The sequence below is a fragment of the Nuphar pumila genome, chromosome 12 (assembly GCF_984573655.1).
Source record: "Nuphar pumila chromosome 12, dmNupPumi1.hap1.1, whole genome shotgun sequence".
Taxonomy (NCBI): Eukaryota; Viridiplantae; Streptophyta; class Magnoliopsida; order Nymphaeales; family Nymphaeaceae; genus Nuphar; species Nuphar pumila.
In genome coordinates this window covers 6705981-6728686 of record NC_143260.1, presented here as the reverse complement: position 1 = coordinate 6728686, position 22706 = coordinate 6705981, and the positions used below count along the sequence as shown (strand labels likewise).

The window sequence follows — 22706 nt, the reverse complement described above, 5'->3', positions numbered from 1 at the left end:
GGACTCGTGAGAGCGATTTGGGGGCCAACCCGTGTACAAGGGAGATGGATTTTGCAGTATGCTAAAGTAAAAGTGTATTTTCACCATTTTTCTACTCAAGAAAATGAGTTAAGGTAAAAAATCTTTATTATGAGTAAAATTACAAAGCTACCCTCTAAAAAAAACTTGCCTCGGGGGGCGCTGCCCCCTGCAAGCCCCCGCTAACTTACCGCAAAAATTAGATATTTATATCAAGGTAGAATTAGAAATCAGGCTTCATGCTCCTCCAACAAAGATGGCATCAGATGATCAAGCATGGCGATAGAGCAGTCAAGTAATCAGTACAAACTCATTGAAAATCGAGTGCAACTATTGTCATAATATTTTTGTTCATGTAATATGAAAGTACAAGTCTTGTAGCATATTCTTAATTGCAAGATATTTAATATTTTGCATTGTTCTTGTGAGATAGTTGATGTTTGATGATGTCTTATGCATCTCATAGAGGCATAAATGCTTCATATGTGATTTTATGGTTGTGTTTTGTGCAATTAATCATTGTTTTATGTGTTATGATTTTTAAAACTTTTTGCTAGTGTTTTCTTATTTTCATGATTTTTTAAAAAAAATTAAAATTTTTTTATTAAACAATTATGATTTTTTATGATACGTATCGTATTTTGGGCCCGACCGATACGGGTAACGACACAATACTTACAACCTTGCTAGAACTATACACTTTCCCTGATGAGTATAGGATCCTTCAATCGGGTTTTTTGGCTTATTGCACATCATCTTTGCTCTAAGCCTTTTATGGATCACAAGGGTTTTCTGCTTCTAACAGTACTCTGAAATGTACCATTCCAACTTCTTTGGATTTCTTATATCCATTCTAGTTATCACCATGTATATAAATTTCAAAATCTCTAGCAAAGAATGAACAAACAAACAGCATAGAGTCAATTGTTCTTTCAATAAGAAGCTGGTAAATTTCTTATATATATACTGACCAAGGATCATAGCAGTGCACAACTTATCAAAGGTATAGGTCAAGCATTAGTGAAATGTCAATATTTGGGACAACATAGCAAAGAAAAAAATAAAAGATGTGGAAATGCATAAACATAGGGGGCCATTCATGCTGATATAAAATGCTCGCAACTGTGCTCGAAATCTAGTAGGTGTATAAGGTCCAGACGATGATGAATGCACAAAATATCACAGTTTCGCTGTTTCAGTGCTAACCTTGGGTCTTCCCTAACAAAACTTACACCATTGTTGCCTAAATACTTGAGCTGCATGTTCACCGCATAAGTGACAAAATAACTCACTACTTGTCCTAAATCTCATCACGAACATCACCAAACACAACGTGTGCGCAATTCAAAACCCTAAAAACGCACATCGGCGTGATCTCAGTGGAAATTCTGCGCATCAAGTCTAAACTGCTGAAACCGACACCAGAATCCGCAACAACAAAGACGAGCAAACATGTCCTAGTAGAGATACTGATCCACAACTAATGTAAATCCGAAACGGGATTTTCAGGAACAATCTACTCAACTAATAGTTATCTATTAATGTCTAAAATTATCTAAGAAAACGGAAAATAACTGGAAAATGCGGGAAATAACTGATATCAATCCTGTAGGATTCAGAAACGATCTTCCTGATTAGCTACATCAACAACGCTCTCGCTAAACCGATCGCAAAAGATTCAACGAAAATCCTAATAGATCAACACGATCAACAACTCGCAAGGAAAACCGAAACATAGCAACACCGAACGGATCAAATGCAATGAAGATCGGGCGTTTCCCGAAGAAAAAAAATTCAAATTTCTGCTCGTAAATCAGAAAATCCTCACCCGATTCCGATCCAATTAATCGACGAGGCAACAAACCCAGGTACATCGAAAAATCCCGTCAAAGAAACAGAAAATAAAGCCATACCTCCATATCTGAGCATGAGAAACACCGCTTGGGCTATTGAAAAGACCGATCAACCTCACGATGGAGATGAGATAACAGAGAGAGAGAGCGCGATGAGAGAGGCAGATGATACGAGCAAGGAAGGAAGATTCTTTCACTGTATTCCGTAACGACGACGAAGACGAAGACGACGAGGGAGAGAAGAGTAGTAGGAGGAGGAGGAAGAGCAGAGATGGACAGAAAGAGAGGGAATGAGAAACCGAGGAAATTTCTCTCGGAGAGCAGAAGAGAGCGCGGAGGTTTGGGAGTTTTTATATTGCAAACGGAGACATCTTTTCAAAAAGGTTTTTTTGCAAATTGATCCCTTCTTTGGCTGCTCGTGATGAGCAACAAATGTTCTCCATTAAGATTATCAAATGAAAACATTAGGGTGCTAGGCAATGCGAGTATTAAAATGAGCAACTGAATGCTAGAGATATCATTTTGCTAGATACCCTTTGATTTGGCAAAAAATAGATGGCTCTTTAACATGGAACTTGGCCAAATCACATATTTGGAAAAGAGAAGGTACTCATAAGATAAGAAAACATGGTTGTAGAACTAATGGTGCCTATGAAAAATAAAATCTTTGAGATGGAGAAATTGTTGGCCTCACTAGCATGCATCTATGGATTCACAGATGAGTAAATAACTACATATCTTCTAATGCCAGTTCTCCTGAAGCTACATGATGCTATGATCATATTCAAATGAACTCAGTTATGTCGCTAAATAGAGAAGATTGGGAAGAATTAATTAAACATGACTTGACCTCTGACAGAACTTCAGTATACTTGGCATTTGAACCATGAACTAAAGCAGAAAAGTAAATAAACAAATGCATTCTAAGGAACCCAAAATCTGATTTCTACATTTCTTAAAACTCAAACTCATTCTCAATCTTGATAAAGTGGTAAGCATATTAGCACATATAGCTGCACATATCTGCATTATCTGACTTTAGCTGCATTCAGGATCAATGGAATCAAGCTTAATTGAATACAGCAATCACAAAAAGAATGGCCTCAGAAATTAAAAATAGTAGTGCGAGATAGAAAGAGGAAATTAACCAACCTAAGGACAAATGAAGTTTAGTATAGAGAAAACGAGAGAAATTGAGTTTCATATCACAAATAGGATATAGAAATTGTACTATGAAGTGAACTCAGAAGAGTTGAGGTGAACTCTGCAAAAATCCAATTAACCACAAAATCTAGAGGAAAGCATAAGAAAAGTGCAACCTGTAGTTTGTATGGCTCCTCTTCATTTAGCAATATCTCCACCAAGAAATGAATATTTGCCCAAGACATCATCACTAACATTTATTAGAATCCATTGTTCCTGGCTGTCCCTCATTAATACAAATGTATGCATGCGCGCACGGGCGCACACACACATTGTAATTAACTTCACAGACACTACTCTACCATATCGATACAGTAGGTAACAAAAAGAAGCATATACAAGCAGCTATCTGTAGGGGGAACTGGAAAGCCATGAACATAAAGTGATAAAGTTCCATGAGAGATAATAACTTGCATTGGCGATTGATGTAATTATTAAATACAGTGCACTTTAAGAGCTTGCCAAACATTTCAAACAGGTTTCTACCACTGCCAATAGTGCAAGTCCCAAACTAGAAAAGCAAGCTTTCCAGAGAAATATGATCAACCATTTTGAGGATAATTAGAAGATGCCAAAGAGGCTCTCCTAGATGGGAAGTACGACTCTCCATTGAAGACGTTTCCTGAGCCTAATGGAGACCTCTTGCTGCAAAGGTAACTTGAATAATCATAGAGGATGGTGTAGTTGCTGCTACTCACATTTCTAAAATAGCATCCTTCAGTGCTGTCATACCTGTACACCTCCTCAGTGCTTCCCAATCCGCTGGTTACCAAATTCCCCTTGACAACCATATAACCCCGCGCAACCTGCGAGTTTCTAAGTGAAGTGAATGAGAAACCAAATCGTTCACCTCTAAAGGAATTCTCATCGAGTCCGAGCGACACATCCGTGACATCCGTATAACTTCCATTGCCCTGATCCGCAACATCAGTGTAGAGGTAAAGTGGGAATGTGTGAATCAATTGAATCGAGTATAGATTAGAAGATGGGAGTGTGAAGTAAACACCATAGTTGGAATTGATCCTCTGATTCACAGTCTGTGATTTGCCATTGTTCCCAAATTTCATCCAATTTCTATATCCAAATCTTTGGATGGTATGAGTGCTGATCTTCCCATAAGATGACTTCACCCATCCGGTCGCCGATATATACCGGTTAGCACTCGTGTCGAAAACCCCATCAAGACCCTTAAACTTTGATAACAGATTAAGGTATGAAGGTGGGGAATCATACTTCAGCAACTTACCCTCTGTTTTCTTCTTCCCCCCATCTAACCAAAGATGCAAATTTGCATCAATGTACCACACATCCAGTGCATTAGTGACACTGAACTTGATGGTATGATTCTTCTTGTCCAGAATCTCTCCTAAGAATGGTGTGATCTCTATGTCATAAGACGGGAGATCGAAGGAACCGATCCCAGTAATCGGCCTCCAAAGAAGTGGGTTAATCCCACCAGTATAAATCACAGTAAAAGGCCACACTACACCCACTACCCTCTCATCCAAGCTCACCACAACCTCCCTAAATGCCCCATTGCCAGCAGTATCAGTCAAGTTGTTCGCTTCGATATATTCGTTCGGCGGATTCGAATACCAGAACTCATCATCAGAATGAAAAGAAACATAGACCTCCAGCACTGCTCTGTAAGCATTGCGGGGTACAGTGAACTGTTTCTGCTGCACATCAGTTGAATTCTCAATCAAGAACCAATACCCATCATTCAAAGGAGGGGGTCTTGATATGGGGAGGATCAAATCAGCAGGGGAATCCAAACTGGAAGCCAAACCCAGTTTTTTCCCACCATCTTGTTTGGGATAAAAGTGGAAAGTCAGATTGACATGGTAAACTCCAGTATAAACACTAGTAACAATGTTCCCAAGATAGACAGAGAGAGTCTGGTTCTGTTTGAGTAGAGAAGAGAACCTTGTGATGTCCTTCTCAACCTTCCAGAAGATTCCACTGGCTCTAGGCTCAGCAGTGCAGCTTCTAAGGATCTCAACCCCACTGAGCCAGATACCAAAGATCCTATCATACTGAGTCCCTTTGCATGTTGCAGACCATTCTAGAACAACCATGGACCAGTCAAGAGATGGGCAATTTTGGGGAGGGGTGTATTGGACTGTCACAGGGGGCTTGCCATAGGTGTAGCCAAAATCATGCTGTAGGATGAGGGAGGAACAGGGGGTCACTTTGGGGACTTGGATGGGTCTTGAGACCACAAAGTATACAGTTGGGGAGTGAGGTTGGTCTGGGAGACTTGTGAAAAGCCTGGTTTTTAGTGGGTATGCATTGGATAGTGAGAGTTGGAGGAGGATGGTGGTGAAGAGGAGGGAGAGGAATGCCATGGCTGCTTCACTACTGGTAGTAGTGTAGGTTGGAGGTCTTAGAACGTAGGGTCAGGGTCAGGAGTGTTCTTTTGTAATGGTTGAAGGTTTGGTTGCTGATCCCGATACAGGTGTCTGATCCGGTTCGTCTGTGCAGGTTGGGTTTTGGGATTTGGGAAACTTTGAAGAGTCATTTTTTTGACTTATTATCCTTAGAGTAGTTTACGAAAAACAACTGAACTTATTAGAAATTTATGAAAACGGACTAACATTTTTCATAATTACATTTGACTTCATTGTTATTATAATTCAGAGAAAGGGATGTCAATGAATCGAACATTATCATCCGATATCCGAACGAATTTGATTCCATTTAGTTTCATCGGTAAGCTGAAATGGGTTTATAACTGGTAAGGGTCAGACTAACCCCAGCTTGCCTTTTAAAAAAAATGTTGTTTTGTATTTGAGGCAGGTATTGAGATGCATTCACATAAAGTAGGTGGTTGGATGTAATAATCTAAATGTTGAACCCATTCTTATGAATAAATGATAAGTGATGTGGGCTTTTATAAATTACGCTTCATATAATTGTGGGCTAACGTCACGACAATAAAATACAGACAGGATACTAGTGAGAATCGCCCTGCTGATTAGAGTGTCATTGGGTTGAGTTTGACCCAGACTCAATCCGTACCAAACCCTATAGGGTCAGGGTTTGGTGATAAATAAGGTCGGATGAGAATCCGGGTGAGACCCGAAGGGTCCGATTAATATATAGAGTCTGGCATGGTTTGTGAAATTTCATACCAGACCCGGTCCGATATAAGTTCCGACTAAGAGCTGTAAATTTTCAATGTAAAAAAGATAAAAAATAATAATATTTTACGGGGTATGATTCGGGTCTGTTTCATGTAATTCTTATAGGATCAGGGTATGGTTTTTCTTATAGTGGGTTTGATTGGATCCAACTCCGTACTCGATACCATCATCTCAAATTAGGTTTGGGTTTGGTTTCACCTGGATCCGAAACAAACCCGACCCGTTGACACCCCTACGGCTGATTGACGGGATAAAGAAGGGCTTTGAAATGTTCATTTCTTAGATCTTGTTTCCTATCAAACCATTTCACAATAGTAGTTACGGTCCTATTTTTGAAACCAATATTAATAGGAATATGAATGTGTTCTACTCATGTTGAAATCCAGATGAGTGTATGCTATTAAATGAAATTTGCATTGTTAATTTGCGTTTTGGAAAATATGGTTGAACTCAAGTAGGGAGAGTGAAGTCTAGTTTAATCTTTTTTTTTTTTTTTGAGAAGATGAAGTCTAATTTAATCATATTCCGTATTTTTGTTGGTCAATTGAATTTTTTCAACAAAATAATTGCAGCAAAGCAAAGAACCGAATTTGGTACGAGCTTTTCACCATCTCTATTCAAATCTAAATCCAAATCCATTTAGCCAACATCGGGTTAAATCAGATTTGGTGTTTGCTACATCCAACCGGAATCCGAACCATTTGCATCCCTACTCTCAACAATGTTAATTATCTTAAATAATAGCTTAAGATTATTGCATAAAGATTCAGAGCACCTGACATGTGCTCAGCGGGGTACTGTATCAAGCTGAAGGCCCAGGGTCGAATCCCGCTGGTGCATGAGGGGCTGCCGTTGCTTTATCATGGTTGGGGCAGGTAAGGCTGGGTGGTCGCGTCCTCAACCTGGAGTTTTACCTCATAGTGACCCGATTCTCAGTGAGCGTTTTCCTTCATTGTCATAAAAAAGATATTGATGCCAAGAGGGTTTGGAGATTACCATGATGGTCCTGCACCCGGATCCACACAATTTCCTGACAGAATAGTAAATGGGTTGGATCCCGTCAGGTTTCATTGGAATGAACCCATATTTAATGGGCCCAGCACAGGATGGCTACACTGGAGCTTGACAAACCAATGCTGGGGCTAGGTCTTATCAGGGGTGGACCTAGAACGATCTGTCCCATATATACAAGGTCTGGATCCCATTGAAACACAGTTCAGTTTATTAGGGCTAGGTCAGGCAAGGGTCTTATCGGGTTTTCCTAATCCTGCAGGTTCATGCCGGTCAGATACTTAGATACTAGGGCTTGGAAACAAGCCAAGCCTCCCGTGGCTCGGCTCATTAATGGGATTCAGATATCCATTGGATTTGGTAAGTAGCAAAAAACTCATAACCATACCCGGTTATAATCAGATATGATGGAGTTGGGTTTGGTTGGATATTGTATAAAATCCAATCCATTGACATCCCTGATTGAGAGAATGACAACCATGAGGTTGTTGAGTTTGCAAAAAAGAAAAACTAAGTCAAGTAGAATTTTGTATGCCATAATCGTGGCCAAAAAATAATTAAAAAATATTACGTGTCAACCAGAACATGACACGTGTTAAAGCATTAAAATAACATTAAATTATATTAAAAATAATTTTAAGTATCATTTTACATCTATTAAAAATTGCGGATTCAGGAGTGAAACATATCGAATTTCTGCCGATACGATATGTACCATCCGATACAGGTCTATACACACCGATACTGACAACATTGGTTGCACTGGTAGTTTGAAACCAAGTGCACCCTCATGTATTGGATAGTGAGACCTTCATATGCTGAGTTCATTCGGATTGGATTCATTCCAAGTTCTGATCCAGTCCAGTTTCTAGTCAGTCTGGATTAATGTTACCAGTATTGTTGAGAATTGGACGATTCATATCGTATCAGCCCAAAATCTATACAAAACAGGGCTGATTCAGCTTATTTTTCAAAAATGCTTAAAATTGTTAAAAATAGTTTTTTAATATTTTTACTGACACATGTCGTCCCCTGGTTAAAAACTGGCCATTCGGATCTGTTCGGGTCAGAATAGAAATCGGCCAATTCAGGGAATCGGTTTGAAAATCTATTCAGGGACGATACCGATACTAACAACATAGGTCTGGATATTTCCATAAGGGTCCAGGCCGTCTCAATAAACTTGAGGGTCACACTATTTCAGGAAGTCCGCATTAATAAATGGGCAAACTAATTCGTTTATAGATCTACATTACAAAAGATTGGTTACTTGGATCGACCAGTGTTGTTCTTTGGAGCCCGCTTGGTATCCGATGAGAGTAGCAAATCAGGTCAATTACCAAACCGATACACTCATTGGGATCCATACTGTTTCTCTTAAACTTTGAAACTTCTGCAAATAAATGAATGAGAAAATTAGTAGCTCATAAGCAGTTTTATCTCTAAAACATTTCAAAAAGATAGCTACCGATATTTTTTGCTTAATTTAAACCTGTAGATGTGTTTACGATTGTTTATGCCAATGTTGTCAGAATCGTATCGGACCCTGAATCGACTTTCAAGTCGATTAAGGGAACCGGTCCATTCCAATTCTGAACCAAATCAAACTATATTAAAATATTGAAAACTATTTTAATCATTTTAAAAATTTATTTAAAAACAAGCTGAATCAGCTCAGTTTTGTATCGCCTATTCGCAATGATACTGAGAAGATTGGCTTATACTAAAAACATTATTGTACGTGGTAAAATCAATTCAACTAGAAATTTTGATTGTTTTCGGTATTTTTAGTGCGATATGAACCATTGATTTTTTTTTACACGAAAAAATAAATCTAAACATGAAAAGTAGCTCATCGAAAATAATGTTTTCTACTAAATAAACAGTCTTATGTTGCTAATAATTGGTTGGTAAGCTTTGTATATAGGGTTTAGGATGGCAATGGACCGGGGCGGTGGCGGGGGACAAGGTATCCACCCGGTCCCATCTCAAAATCCTGCCCTCCATCCCCACACGGGTTTTGATTTTTAACCTCCATCCCGGCCTCTATCTCCTTTTCATGTCCTCCATCCTCGGTCTAAACGGAGCGTTCCCCCTCGGTCCATTGCCATACCTAAAGAAGGATTGGGGTCAGGGCAGGCCGGGGTGGGGCGGGCAAGGCAGGGAAAGCGTAAATCCATCCCCACCTCCATCCCCATTTCATGTCCTCCATCCCCAGTCCAAATGGGGCAGGGCTCCATTTTGGCCTGGTCCACTGCCATCCTTAATAGGATCTGCACCTAACCAGCTTCTCTTGGTACTTGATTGAGCAATGAAGTTTTTGCTAATATAACACCAAGAGCAGGCAGGCAGCTGGTGTTCATACCTAACCCAAAGCCTTTCAGTTGGGTTTGTGTGAGTTGGGCTCCTTGTTTAGCATAGACAACACCATCCATGCCTTCTCAGACAATGTTCAGAGGAATATTACTAAATAAGAGTTGATCATGTAAACTTTGTGTTTGCATGATTTCTTTTCTACCTCATGGAAGCTGCCTTGAACCTTATGCATGTGATGACTGTGTCAAATCCCATAGGCTGTCACCCCTTGCGTACGCCTAAGTGTGGTGACTCCCTGAAGGCAAGGGGTAATCCCTTGAAGTTTTATGCTGCCAAGACAGTGACTGTAAGCACGACCGGCATAGATAGAGCGGTCAGGTCTCTGATCCTAGGGGCGGTTTCGCTGTATAAATATTCAAATGATTCACAAAAAGGCAAGCCATATCAGAACTTCATGCAAACTGATAAGTCCTTGTTTCAAAGAAGACAGTCGAGGTGTCTGGTGGATACTAGGACAAAACAGAATGCATATGCTGAGAGTACAGGAGATTCAGAAATAGGAGCAGAATGAGTTCAGTTTCACTCATCCCCATAAGTCATCCCCCATCTTCATACCCCTCTTAAATCTTAAGATGTTGTTTTGATCAGATTTGACCTTATAGATGGATTCATCATGGTCGATTTAATAAGAAGCGACCCTTGGATGAATTTTTTGTTTTGACAAAATTTTTTTTTTTAAATTATAAAATTTTATATTTTATCAACCATTGATTTTTTAATCACCAAAAAATCCCGCAGACAAGTCAGATTTTGGTAATTTGAATGTTGATCTTCACTAAATGAAAGTGATAGATCAAAACAACTAGCATCAATGAAATCCAAAAAAAGGGTACGAAGATAGGGATGACATAGGGAATGAGTGGAACTGATTTGGAGCAGAATGGCTGACCCATGGACCAGAATGCACATGCTAACAGTATCGTCCATTCACAATAAAAGCAAATATGACTGTTTTTTTGGGAGATCGGATCCAGTGGAGAAATGTGGCTGCTTCCCTATTAAGATAGGCGGCACTAGGGCCACTAGAATATCACTGCAAGAAAATAGGTTGTTAGCGACGAACTTTAGCGACAGAATACTTCCGTCGCTAGTTAGCGACGAATTAACGAGCGAAAAACATCCGTCGCTATAATCAATGAAATTTACGAAAATAACGATGGAAGATATCCCGTCGCAAAATTTGTTGCTACTTAGCGACGGATTTTGTGACGTAGTATTTTGTCGTAACGAACGCAACTTTTGGCGACATCGTTTGCGACAGAAGATTTTTCGTCGCTAATTAGCTACAGAATTGGCGACGAAATATATTCCGTCGCTATGTTGGTAAATTTGATTTACGACAGTTTAGCGACGGAATTAATCTGTCACTAAGCTGTCACGAATTGTCGCATAAACCTAATCCCAAACCTCTTTTTCTTTTCTTCTTTTGCTGCTCTCGCTCCCGTCGTTCGCCCGCTCCCGCCGTTCGTCCGCTCCCGCCATTCGTCGTTCGCCGGCCCCACCTTCCACCGTCCGCAGGCCCCGCCGTTCGCCGCCGCCCGGAGACAGGTAAACGAGGGGGTCGGCTCCCCCGCATTTTCTGGCAGGGGGTCGACCCCCTGTTGTTCCGGTAGGGGGTCGACTCACTGTCGGAACAGGCAGGGGGGTAACCCCCTATGTTCCAGAAGGGGGTCGACCCCTGCCGGAACAACCTCGGTTTTTTTTGTGGTGACTTCATTTTAAAACAGTCGGGTTTGGGAGTAATATGAACACTTCACCTGTTATTGCTTCTTCGAGTTACGACTCACAGACTTCTTCCGCCGACATAAGCTCCAAGCAGCAGCCTATTCTTTGCGATGAAGATGTACACCAGATCGTTAAGGACACATTGCGTGACTACTTTCATGAAACCGTCGTCGACGTTCTTCGAGCTGAGTTCAACAGTTTTTTGCTGAACAAGGGAACTTCAATTGCAGGTCTCTCTCAGGTATGAAAGTTTCATGCAATATATTGCATGTCGTTAGATTTCATGTAACTTTGATTGCCTTAACATATTCAGTTTTTTTTACTGCCTTAGAACACATGAGCATGCTATAATCACATATTCAGTTTTTTGACTGTCGTAAAACACATATGAGCATGCTAGAATCACATATACAACTTTTTAACTGCCTTAGAGCACATATGAGCATGGTAGAATCACATATAGAGTTTTTCTGACTGCCTTAGAACACATATGAGCATGCTATAATCACATATTCAGTTTTTTGATTACCTTAAAACACATATAAGCATGATCGAATCACATATATAACTTTTTTCCTGCCTTAGAGCACATATGAGCATAGTAGAATCACATATAGAGTTTTTTGCCTGCCTTAGAGCACATATGAGCATGCTATAATCACATATAAAGTTTTTTGCCTGCCTTAGAGCACATATGAGCATGATAGAATCACATATAAAGTTTTTTTGACTGCCTTAGAACACATATGAGCATGCTATAATCACGTATTCAGTTTTTTAACTGCCTCAGAACACATATGAGCATGCTATAATCACACATTCAGTTTTTTGACTGCCTTAAAACTCATATGAGCATGATAGAATCATATATAGAGTTTTTTTACTGCTTTAGAACACATATCATTCATGATAAAATCACATATAAAGTTTTTTGCTTTGCCTACCTTAGAGCACATATGAGCATGATAGAATCACATATAGAGTTTTTCTGACTGCCTTAGAACACATATGAGCATGCTATAATCACATATTCATTTTTTTAACTGCCTTAGAATACATATGAGCATGATCGAATCACATATATAGCTTTTTTCCTGCCTTAGAGCACATATGAGCATGGTAGAATCACATATATAGTTTTTCTAGCTGCATTAGAGCACATATGAGCATGATAGAATCACATATAGAGTTTTTTTACTGCCTTAGAACAGATATGAGCACATGATAGAATCACATATAGTATATAATTTATTTCAATATATTTTGTTTATCAATATTGACTGTTCTTTTCTTGTGTAGGTTGCTAGCGATAATCAACGTAGCGGAACTGAAGGGACAGATCAAGGCAATAAACAAGAAGACGCACAAAATCTTGGCAATAATTAGATTAATGTGTTGAAGAAGTTTTATTTTTTTTGTTTTGAAATTGTAATTGTTGAATTGTAAATAATTAAACTTTTTAATTTTAAAGTGGAATGATTAATTGTTGTAGATTCCTTTTATATGAAATTTTATGTGTACTTTGTTTTTTATTTACAGGAAATATAAATTGTATAGGAGATATAAATTGTAGCGTTCTCGATATTTAATTTTCAAATAAATTTTTTTATTTTTTTTCTTGTTTGCGACGGATTTTTACGTCGCTATATATATAATTTAGTGACGACTTAGCGACAAATGTAAATTTGTTGCCAAACCGATGTCGCCGTTTAGTACCGGCAGATTTGCGACGGAATCTGGTGTTCGTTATTCTGTCGCAATTAGCGACGGAATGGGCGACAGATTTATTCTGTCACCAGTTAGCGTCGAAAAATTCGCGACGTAAACTGTCTATCGCCTCTTCGTCGCTAATCCGTTGCTAAGTCGGTTAGCGACGGAATGAGGTCGTCACTAATCCACTGCTTTGTTGTGGTGTATGAAAACTAGAAATGTGAAAACTACTGCATGAACTAGGCATTTCTGACTTTTTTTTTTCAAATCCCACCATGTAGATGCATTCAGCATTCAGCATGGTGAATTTGCTAGGAATTGACTGTTGGATTGTGTGGAACAAAATGCAATTTTTATATGCTTCAATATTTATAAAAATTTTGAGCTCATTGATTTCAAGTCTTAAAACAACCCTCTTATGCATCCTAATCAGATGATTCAAGAGCTGTTTTTTATTAAACCAAGCATGTAGATCACATTTGTATGATCGAATTTAAGTCAAGAATAAAAAACCCATGAAAATGTTTGTTCACATTGTTCTTATATATATGCATATGTTCCTCCTAGGGTGCAGACAATGCTAGATTTTGAAGTTCTAATTGGGCATGTCTTTGTTGGAGATCGACCCTTAGATCACAATTTCAGACAAAAAATACAAATTTTGAGTTTTAGAAATATAAATCATTGTTGTCCATTGATTTTTTTTTTTTTTACTTTTACTCGAGAAAACCCTTCCAGGTGTAGAGACCTAGATGTGCTAGCTCAACCTGCCATACATACATTCTCTATCAATGTCCGCGTAAAACTTTACCCCTTGACCTCAGGGAGTCATCAAGTTTCAGCTTACGCAGGAGGGTGACGCCCATGGGATTTGAACCTAGACTGCACGTCAAACAGTCTAGGCCCCCATATCACTACGCCAAACCCCGTTGGGTCTGTTGTCCATTGATTTTTGAATTCCTTTAAAAGCATGCTTAAATGTCATAATCGTGATTTGAAAGTTAGTTCTTACTTAACAAAACACGTAGATCACATTTGTAATGTTAAAAAAAAAGATAAAAAAACTAAAAAAAGTTAATGCTAGCATAGCCCACACCTTTCTACTATTAGGAGATGCTGGAAGTGGTTCGTATCTATGGAATCATGCCAACCTCATAGGTAGCTGGAAAGGAGTACAAATGGATTTGATTTTTTTAGACTTGTGGTCTGAATCCAATACTTTATTTTGGGATATGAATTCTTAAAATAAGAGCTAAATGGAAATTGAGATTGGATTCAGTTTTACCATAAAGATTATTTTCAGATACAAATTGGATATTATGTTTACTACACACGTGGCTAGTGAAAAAATGTAATAGTTTTATTTATTTTTTAATAGATTATTTCCAAGAGCAGTAACCAATGTCCGCACTTGTGCAGGGGTGACAACCAATTTTCCTATAACGGTTGGGTTACATCAAGGATCTGCTTTAAGCCCTTTCCTATTTGCTATAGTGATGGATGAGCTTATTAGATCAATTCAAGAAAATGTGCCGTGGTGTATGTTGTTTGTTGATGATATTGTTTTGATTGATGAGTCTAGAGATGGGGTTAATGCTAAGTTAGAATTATGGAGACAGACATTGGAAGCAAGAGGTTTTAAGTTGAGTAAGAGTAAGACAGAATATATGGAATGTCCGTTTAGTAAGCAACGAAGTAGTGATGGTAGTGTAGTGAAGCTTGGTGAGCAAGAAATATCGGTGGATGATTGTTTCAAATATTTGGGATCTATCATTCAAAAGTATGTAGAAATTGATGGAGATGTAAATCATAGGATAAAGGTTGGGTGGATGAAATGGAAAAGTGCAACTGGAGTGTTGTGCGATCGTAGAATGCCATTGCGATTGAAGGGAAAGTTTTATAGGATGACTATTAGGCATGCTTTACTATATGGTATGGAATGTTGGGCTGCCAAGAGACATCATATTCAAAAAATGAGTGTAGCTGAGATGCGTATGCTTAGATGGATGTGTGGAAATACAATAAAAGATAAGATTCAAAATGAGGAGATACGTAAGAAGGTAGGCATTGTACCCATTGAAAATAAGATGAGAGAGTCGTTTATGGTGGTTTGGACATATTCGGCAAAGGCCTAATGATGCTCCAATTAGAAGGATGGAGAAATAGAAAAATATATTAGTTAAAAGAGGTCGGTGTAGGCCTAGGAAGACTTTGATGGAGATGATAGGAAATGATATGAATGCTTTGAACCTCACCGAGGACATGGCATTGGATAGAAATGATTGGAGGAGAAGGATTCATGTGGAAGACCCAAAATGATTTTCTTTTTTGGTTCATATCGCCGACCCTAATTATTTTGGGATGAAGGCGTAGTTGTTGTTTATTTATTTTTTGTTTTTTTTGCACATCTGAAGTGTGATCTACACATTAAGTGTAGAAACTCTTGGATCATGTTTTTCTGAGGTACATGTCAGATTTTATGAGGGTTTAAAAATCAATGGCCTACAATACGTCGAATTTTCAAACATTGAAAAATATATTTTTACATCGAAAAACTATGATTCAATGGTCGATTCCTATTATTTTAACCATGTTGAACGCATCCATGGGGTTAAATTAGGTGAAAACAAACTCGCTCTATGAGTTTTAATTAAGGGGTTTCTCACTCACAAGGGTAGCAAATGCTATTCATGGATATAAAATAAGGTTTTAATCTATGTTTAAAATGGATTACTATTATTGTTGTTATTGCAGTTACTTTCGTTGTCATTGCATCACCCGTCCCTAATTTTCAAGTTTCAACACATCTATCACAAGCTATGTCACAAATACACGGTGCAATCCGATACTTGACACAAATTTACAATTTCTTGGAAAAAATAGGGCAGGATGATGGAGTTTCTTTTATTTTTAATCAATTTATTATTTTCATATTATAATGTAAAGAACTATATTTTTATTGAAATATTATTAACAATTATTAAAACTATTAAAAAATTAATAAAATAATGCCTGCATGGGTCCAGCCCTGTCATAGCATGTCCTTTTTTGTGCCTTACACTACAACAAAGCAGTAGATTAGCGACGACCACATTCCGTCGCTAATCCGTCGCTAACCATGTTAGCGACGGATTAGCGACAACGCGGCGACAGTATGCTTACGTCGCGAATATTTCGACGCTAACTGGCGACAGAATAATTCCGTCGCCAAGTCCGTCGCTAATTGCGACGGAATAACGAGCGCTATATTCCGTCGCCAATCCGCCGGTACTAAACGGCGACCACGGCGTGGCAACGGATTTAATTCCGTCGCTAAGCCGTCGCTAGATTAATATGAATAGCGACGGAATCATCCGTCGCTAATCCGTCGCAAAAACGAAAAAAAATCAAAAAAAATTTATTTAAAAATTAATTACCGAGAACTGTACAATTTATATTTCCTGTAAATAAAAAACAAACCACACAAAAAAATTCATATAACAAGTATCTATAATAATTAATCGTTCCACCTTAAAACTAAGAAGTTTAATTATTTACAATTCAACAATTACAATTAGGAAAAATAAAAAAAATAGAACTTCTTCAACACAGTCCTCTAATCATCGCCAAGATTTTGTGCGTCTTCTTGTTCATTGTCTTTATCTGTCCCTTCAGCTCCACTACCCTGATTATCGCTAGCAGCCTACACAAGAAAAGAACAGTAAGTATTGATAAACAAAATATAATGAAATAAATTACACACTATATGTGATTCTATCATGTGCTCATGTGTGATCTAAGGCAATAAAAAAACTCTATATGTGATTCTATCATGCTCATATGTGTGCTAAGGCAGTCAAAAAATTGAATATGTGATTATAGCATGTTCATATGTGTTCTAAGGCATATAAAAAAACTCTATATGTGATTCTACCATGCTCAGATGTGCTTTAAGGCAGGCAAAAAACTATATATGTGATTCGATCATGCTCGTATGTGTGCTAAGGCAGTAAAAAAATTGAATATGTGAATATAGCATGCTCATATGTGCTCTAAGGCAGGCAAAGCCAAAAATTTTATATGTGATTCTATCATAAATGATATATAACATGTTCATATGTGTTCTACGGCAGTTAAAAAACTCTATATGTTATTATAGCATGTTCATATGTGTGCTAAGGCAGTCAAAAAACAGAATATGTGATTATAATATGCTCATATGTGTTCTTAGGCAGTAAAAAAACTGAATATGTGATTATAGCATGCTTATGTGTTCTAATGCAATCAAAAAAACTTTATATGTGATTCTATCATGCTCATATGTGCTCTAAGACAGACAAAAAGTTAAATATATATATATATATATATATATATATATATATATATATATATATATATATATATGATTCTATCATGCTCATATGTGTGCTAAGGCAGTAAAAAAATTGAATATGTGATTATAGCATGTTCATATGTGTTCTAAGGCATCTAGAAAAACTCTATATGTGATTCTACCATGCTCAGATGTGCTTTAAGACAGTCAAAAAAACTATATATGTGATTATACCTGAGAGGGACCTGGAATCGAAGATCCCCTATCCTGAACAGCGGCCTTGATCTCATTTCGGAGAAAGGGGGCGACGGTGTATTGGAAGTAGTTATTCAGTGATTCATTAATGATCTCGCGTACATCATCACCGGAAAGAATAGTCGGCTGCTTGGAGCTTATGTCGGCGCAAGAAGTTGGTGAGCCGTAACTGGAAGAACCAATAACTGGTGAAGTGTTCATATTACTCCCAAACCCGAACACGCGACCTTTTTTGGGTTCACCTGCTGCAGTCACCCATGCTGTAGGATCAAATGATGGATGTTGAGTAGCGTCTTCGCCATATCGCTCTACCATTTGTTGTTCATATGCCTCCTACAAAATAATGTTTAAAGTATTCATTAATAATTAATGATAACATTATGATGACTTGCATATATATTGCAATGATTATTAATAGAATTAATACATACCGTTGTCGTTCTCGCCTTCTCTGATACGAAGACTCCCGTGGTCTTCCGTTTATGTGTTTCTACAAACACATTCTTATATGGTACACTGCCTCCTTTTTCTGCTTCCTGCGAAGTTAAATGACAAAAGATTTAGTACACAAATTTGCAACAATACTTATAAAATTAATATTATATATTGATGAGTTACCATTTTCTTTAGGTGGCTCCCAAATGTCTTAGATCCACCTGTGTGTAGATGGGCTTCGGGCATCTTCGATCGATTTTGTGAAGCCTTCGCAGAGCGATTTTTAAATGCATCTCCCGCCCACATATCGCACATTTCATCCCAGTAATCTCTCCTGATAGTAATAGGACCATGGCCCTTCCACAGTAATGGATCATCTACTACGCCAGATGCTTTTTTTGCTGCAGTCTTCATAGTGTGCAGCATGTCTGCAAATCGATTGGCAGCCACCTTCTGCCACACCTTCCTTGCATCATTTTCTTCCACCGTAGTTGCAAAGCGATTCGAAGCCTACAAATATTTTCAGAAAGTTAGTAGACATTGCTTAAATAAATTAAATATGAAACACATTAACTATGAGGAACAACTGTATACCATGAATGAGGACCACAATCTGTCTAATACCTCCTTTGGGTACTCTTTCCATTGAGCAACTGGTCCTGGTAGATGTTGAAGAAGTGAATTCCTAATCTCCCGTACTACTTCTTGTGGCTCAAACCTCGTGCTGCACATGAATTGTTACACAGTAAATATCAATATAAAATATTTAAAAGATATGCAATAATTGAAAACAAAATACTTACGGTCGATTATCGATATACACTATTCGAATGAGTCTTCTTGTGCCAGCCTGAGAAGACCCTGTTTCCTGTGTTAGCTGTTGACTTGTGCGATCAACTGGTGTAGGTGGGTCGTGTACAGGCGCAACATCATCTGTAAAAAAATACACACCAAGTTCTCAGAATGTGCATTTGAACTAATCAAGCATCTAATTAGTTATATGATATACCTATCACAGGAGCCCGTGAAGATGAAGGTTGAGCCTGGCTACTACTGGAATCTAGGAGTGATAGGAAAGTAGCGGAGCGACTTGTATGAAACTTCCTTTGATCTCGTGCTACCATTGCCTCTTGTCTTTGGCTTGAACCGAGGATGCCCACATGACGGGCATGATATGTCGTTTTCCTGCTCCTTGAAATACAACATGCAGTGATTTGGACAAGCATCAATCTTTTTGTAACCCATACCTAGAGCGTTGACCATAACTTTCGCACGATAGAAATTTTGTGGCAATTTCTCATCTTTAGGCAACATACTCTTCACAATCATGCACAAACGGTCAAAACATGATTGACTCAAATTATACTCGGACTTCAAATTCATTAGTTGAAGAACTGCAAACAAGATAGTGTGACTCTCACAACCGTTCCAAAGTGGCTCATCAGCATCTTTAAGTAAATCATAAAATCTACTAGCTGCATCGTTTGGTGATTCTTCATCTACGACAGTTCTTACATCACTAGAACTCATAGCAGAACCCAGTTCTGTTCCTGCAGCATCAAATATCAAATTCGTATATGGATTATCGTGCACCACATTCACCCGTGCATCAAAATCGTTTCTAAATTCTTCTCCATGAAACACCCAGTTCTGATAATCACTCACAAAACCCTTCTTGTATAGGTGATGTCTAACGCCATGAGGTTCTACAAATCGATTATTCTTACAAATCTTGCAGGGACACCTAATCCGACCTGTGGGATCTACCGTACTGACACTCGCCGTTGCAAATTCAATAAAACTATCGACACCATCCATATATTCATGCGATAACTCATTGTCCACTATCCTACGGTACATCCATTCACGGTTTGCAGTCATTCTGTCGTATGATGTTACGAATAGTATCCTAACGAATTAAGAAAAAAACAATCAGAATGCGACGATGAAGAAAATATCAAATTTATCATGTAATATACTATGTCAAACAATAACAAGAATTTTGATGCATGCATTGATAACTTAATATTTTCATGTGCAAACTATTAATGACATGATACAATCATTTGAAGCATGCTTTTATTATAAAATTTCACATGGAAGTTAAAATCAAATTGAAAGTAACTACATGCAAGCATGGATACAATTACATCAAACATTGCAATACATCATAATCATTCATATCAAATAAATGGCAAACATGTACCTGCAGCAAACACACTTCAATATCTCACTAACTACTACCATGCTTAGCATGGACTCCGTACTCCAAAAATAAGAACACTTCCATATTTCTACATTAAAATCATGCTCAGCATGATCTCCGAACTCCAACAAAGCAGTCTTAGATATCAACAACTAAGTGAGTGTGTGAACAATAAAGTGTTGCATTCAATAAATTAAATAACATGTGATACGTTTGCATCACTTACTCACCACGGGTATTTACCCGATTTGCATTGTTTTTGTCATTTACTTACCACAAGTGGCCGAGCACGAGTTGGTTCCGTTGAAAAATCTGCACAAAAACAAAACAAATTAAGTAACAAACTAACTAATCATGAAACAAGATGAAACACTAACTAAAAAAATTAAAACAAATTAAAACAACTCTAACTAATTGAAAGAAGAGAAAAGAAAAATAGTATATATGTTAAGCCAAATCTAACTAGAAGATGCTAATTTAACAAATCAGCTATAACATGTTGAACCAGTCGACTAACATAAAGTCATAGACAATTTCTAATCTGAACTACTTAGCAAAGGAATAGTAAATCAATCAATTAGTTTACTAGAAAAGATGTGAACTCCGTTTAACCACCACTATCATAAAGAATTCAAATAGCCCTAATCTAACTAACTGATTGTTAGAACATTAAATACCAATCTATCTAAGAAAAATATAATTATAAAAGACTAATAGATTGAAATACTCTAACTAACCAGATTTCAAGAAAACAAATTGAAGTAAAACTAACTACCAGTAGACATTAACAAACTAACAAATTGATAAAAATTTATGAACTACTCTAACTAGAACAAACTAACAAATTGATAAAAATTTATGAAATACTCTAACTAACCACAGTTGATTAAATCTCAACCTAGCCAGTTGATTTCGATTTGAATTTTTTTTTTATAATTAAATTTTTTTTTGAATTTTAAATCTCAACCTAGCCAGTTAAACCACCTGCCTTTCCGGCAGGGAAGGGGGTTAAACCCCCTGCCGGAAAGGCAGTTCCGGCATGGGGGGTTGACCCCCTGCCGTGCCTTTACGGCAGGGGGGGTCGACCCCCTGCGTTTTCGGCAGGGGGTCGACCACCCCTGCCGGAAACGCAGGGGGTCGACCCCCCTGCCTGAAAGCACGGGGAGCGGCGGCTGGCGAGGTCGCCGGTGGCCGGCGCAGTCGACAGCAGAGAGGGGGAGACCTGGAGCGAAGCTCGGGGGCCACTGGGTCGCCGGAACTCAGAGCGGAGGCGAAGAGGTGGCTGCAGGGAGGATCGTCAGTCGTCGGCGGCTGAGGACGCCGGTTGCGAGTCGCCGGCGAAGGGGAGACAACACCTCCCGGCAGCAGCCACAGAGGAACAGCAGGGAGGAGGAAGAGGTCGGCGGCGGGTCGCCGGTGCTCGGAGTCCCTGGCGCAGCCGCTAGCCAAGCAGGGAGGTCGGCAGCGAGGATCGTCGGCGAGGCGGCGGCGGCGGCCGGACGGTGGCGAGAGCCGACGGGCGGCGGGAGGGAGAGGGCGGCGGGCGGGAGCAATACAGCGAAACAGGAAAAAGAGAAAGAGGGATGGGATTAGGGATTTACGCGATATTTAGCGACGGAAATATTCCGTCGCTAAATCAAAATACAAAAACCGCGACGAAATATATACTGTCGCTAATCCGTCGCTAATTAGCGACGGATTAGCGACGACAGAGTTCCCTCTCTAAATCCATCGCTAAAATGGTGTTCTTGTAATAAAAAGTAGCGACAAAAAATTTAGTCGCTAATCCGTCGCTAAGTAGCGACAGATTAGCGATAAAATTTGTTTCTTCGCTAATCCGTCGCGAATTAGCGACAGATTCTATCTCTAGCTAATCTGTCGCTAATTAGCGACGGAAAAAATCCGTCGCTAATTTCCGTCGCTAATTAACAATTTTCTTGTAGTGTTAAGAGCATCCAAACACAACACTACACTTTTTCAAGAACTTCCGCTACAAGAAAACATCATTAAGGCCCATAAATATGGCGATTATAAATGATTGTCGTCAATAATAAAATAATCCCGACGATATGCAATGACATAGTAAAAGTATCTATAGCCAATGAAAAATTATTGCCAGTTTTAAATAATATAGGCGACGATATTTATCATCGATTTTAAGTAGTGTAGCCGACGATAATTATCGTCGGCTTTAAATGATATAGGCGACGGTATTTATCGTCGGTTTAAACTAGTATAGTCGATGATAATTATCATCACCTTTAATTAGTATTACCGATGATATTTATCATCAGTTTTAAGTAGTATAGCTAACGATAATTATCATCGGCTTTAAATAATATAGGCAACGATATTTATCATCGGTTTTAATTACTATTATCGACAATATTCTAGAGCAGACCATTTTATACCGACTATTTTAAATTGTCGAATTTATTTCTATAAAAATGATGATA

At 38.5% G+C, this 22706-nt stretch overlaps 2 protein-coding genes across 2 annotated transcripts; both read right to left on the bottom strand.

Annotated features, from left to right (window-relative positions):
- Window positions 1-3616: 3616 nt before the first annotated feature.
- LOC149819816 (peptide-N4-(N-acetyl-beta-glucosaminyl)asparagine amidase A-like) lies at window positions 3617-5422 on the bottom strand. The gene has a single exon (XM_089983501.1). It carries the CDS (start codon window positions 5420-5422, stop codon window positions 3617-3619), a length of 1806 nt encoding a protein of 601 aa, XP_089839627.1.
- Window positions 5423-16425: 11003 nt separating this feature from the next.
- Window positions 16426-17820, bottom strand: LOC149819815 (uncharacterized). The gene is made up of 2 exons (XM_089982066.1): window positions 17589-17820; window positions 16426-16724 (listed from the first exon to the last, which is right to left on the bottom strand). Exons 1-2 carry the CDS (start codon window positions 17808-17810, stop codon window positions 16638-16640), a joined length of 309 nt encoding a protein of 102 aa, XP_089838192.1. The 5' UTR covers window positions 17811-17820; the 3' UTR covers window positions 16426-16637.
- Between the last annotated feature and the right edge of the window lie 4886 nt (window positions 17821-22706).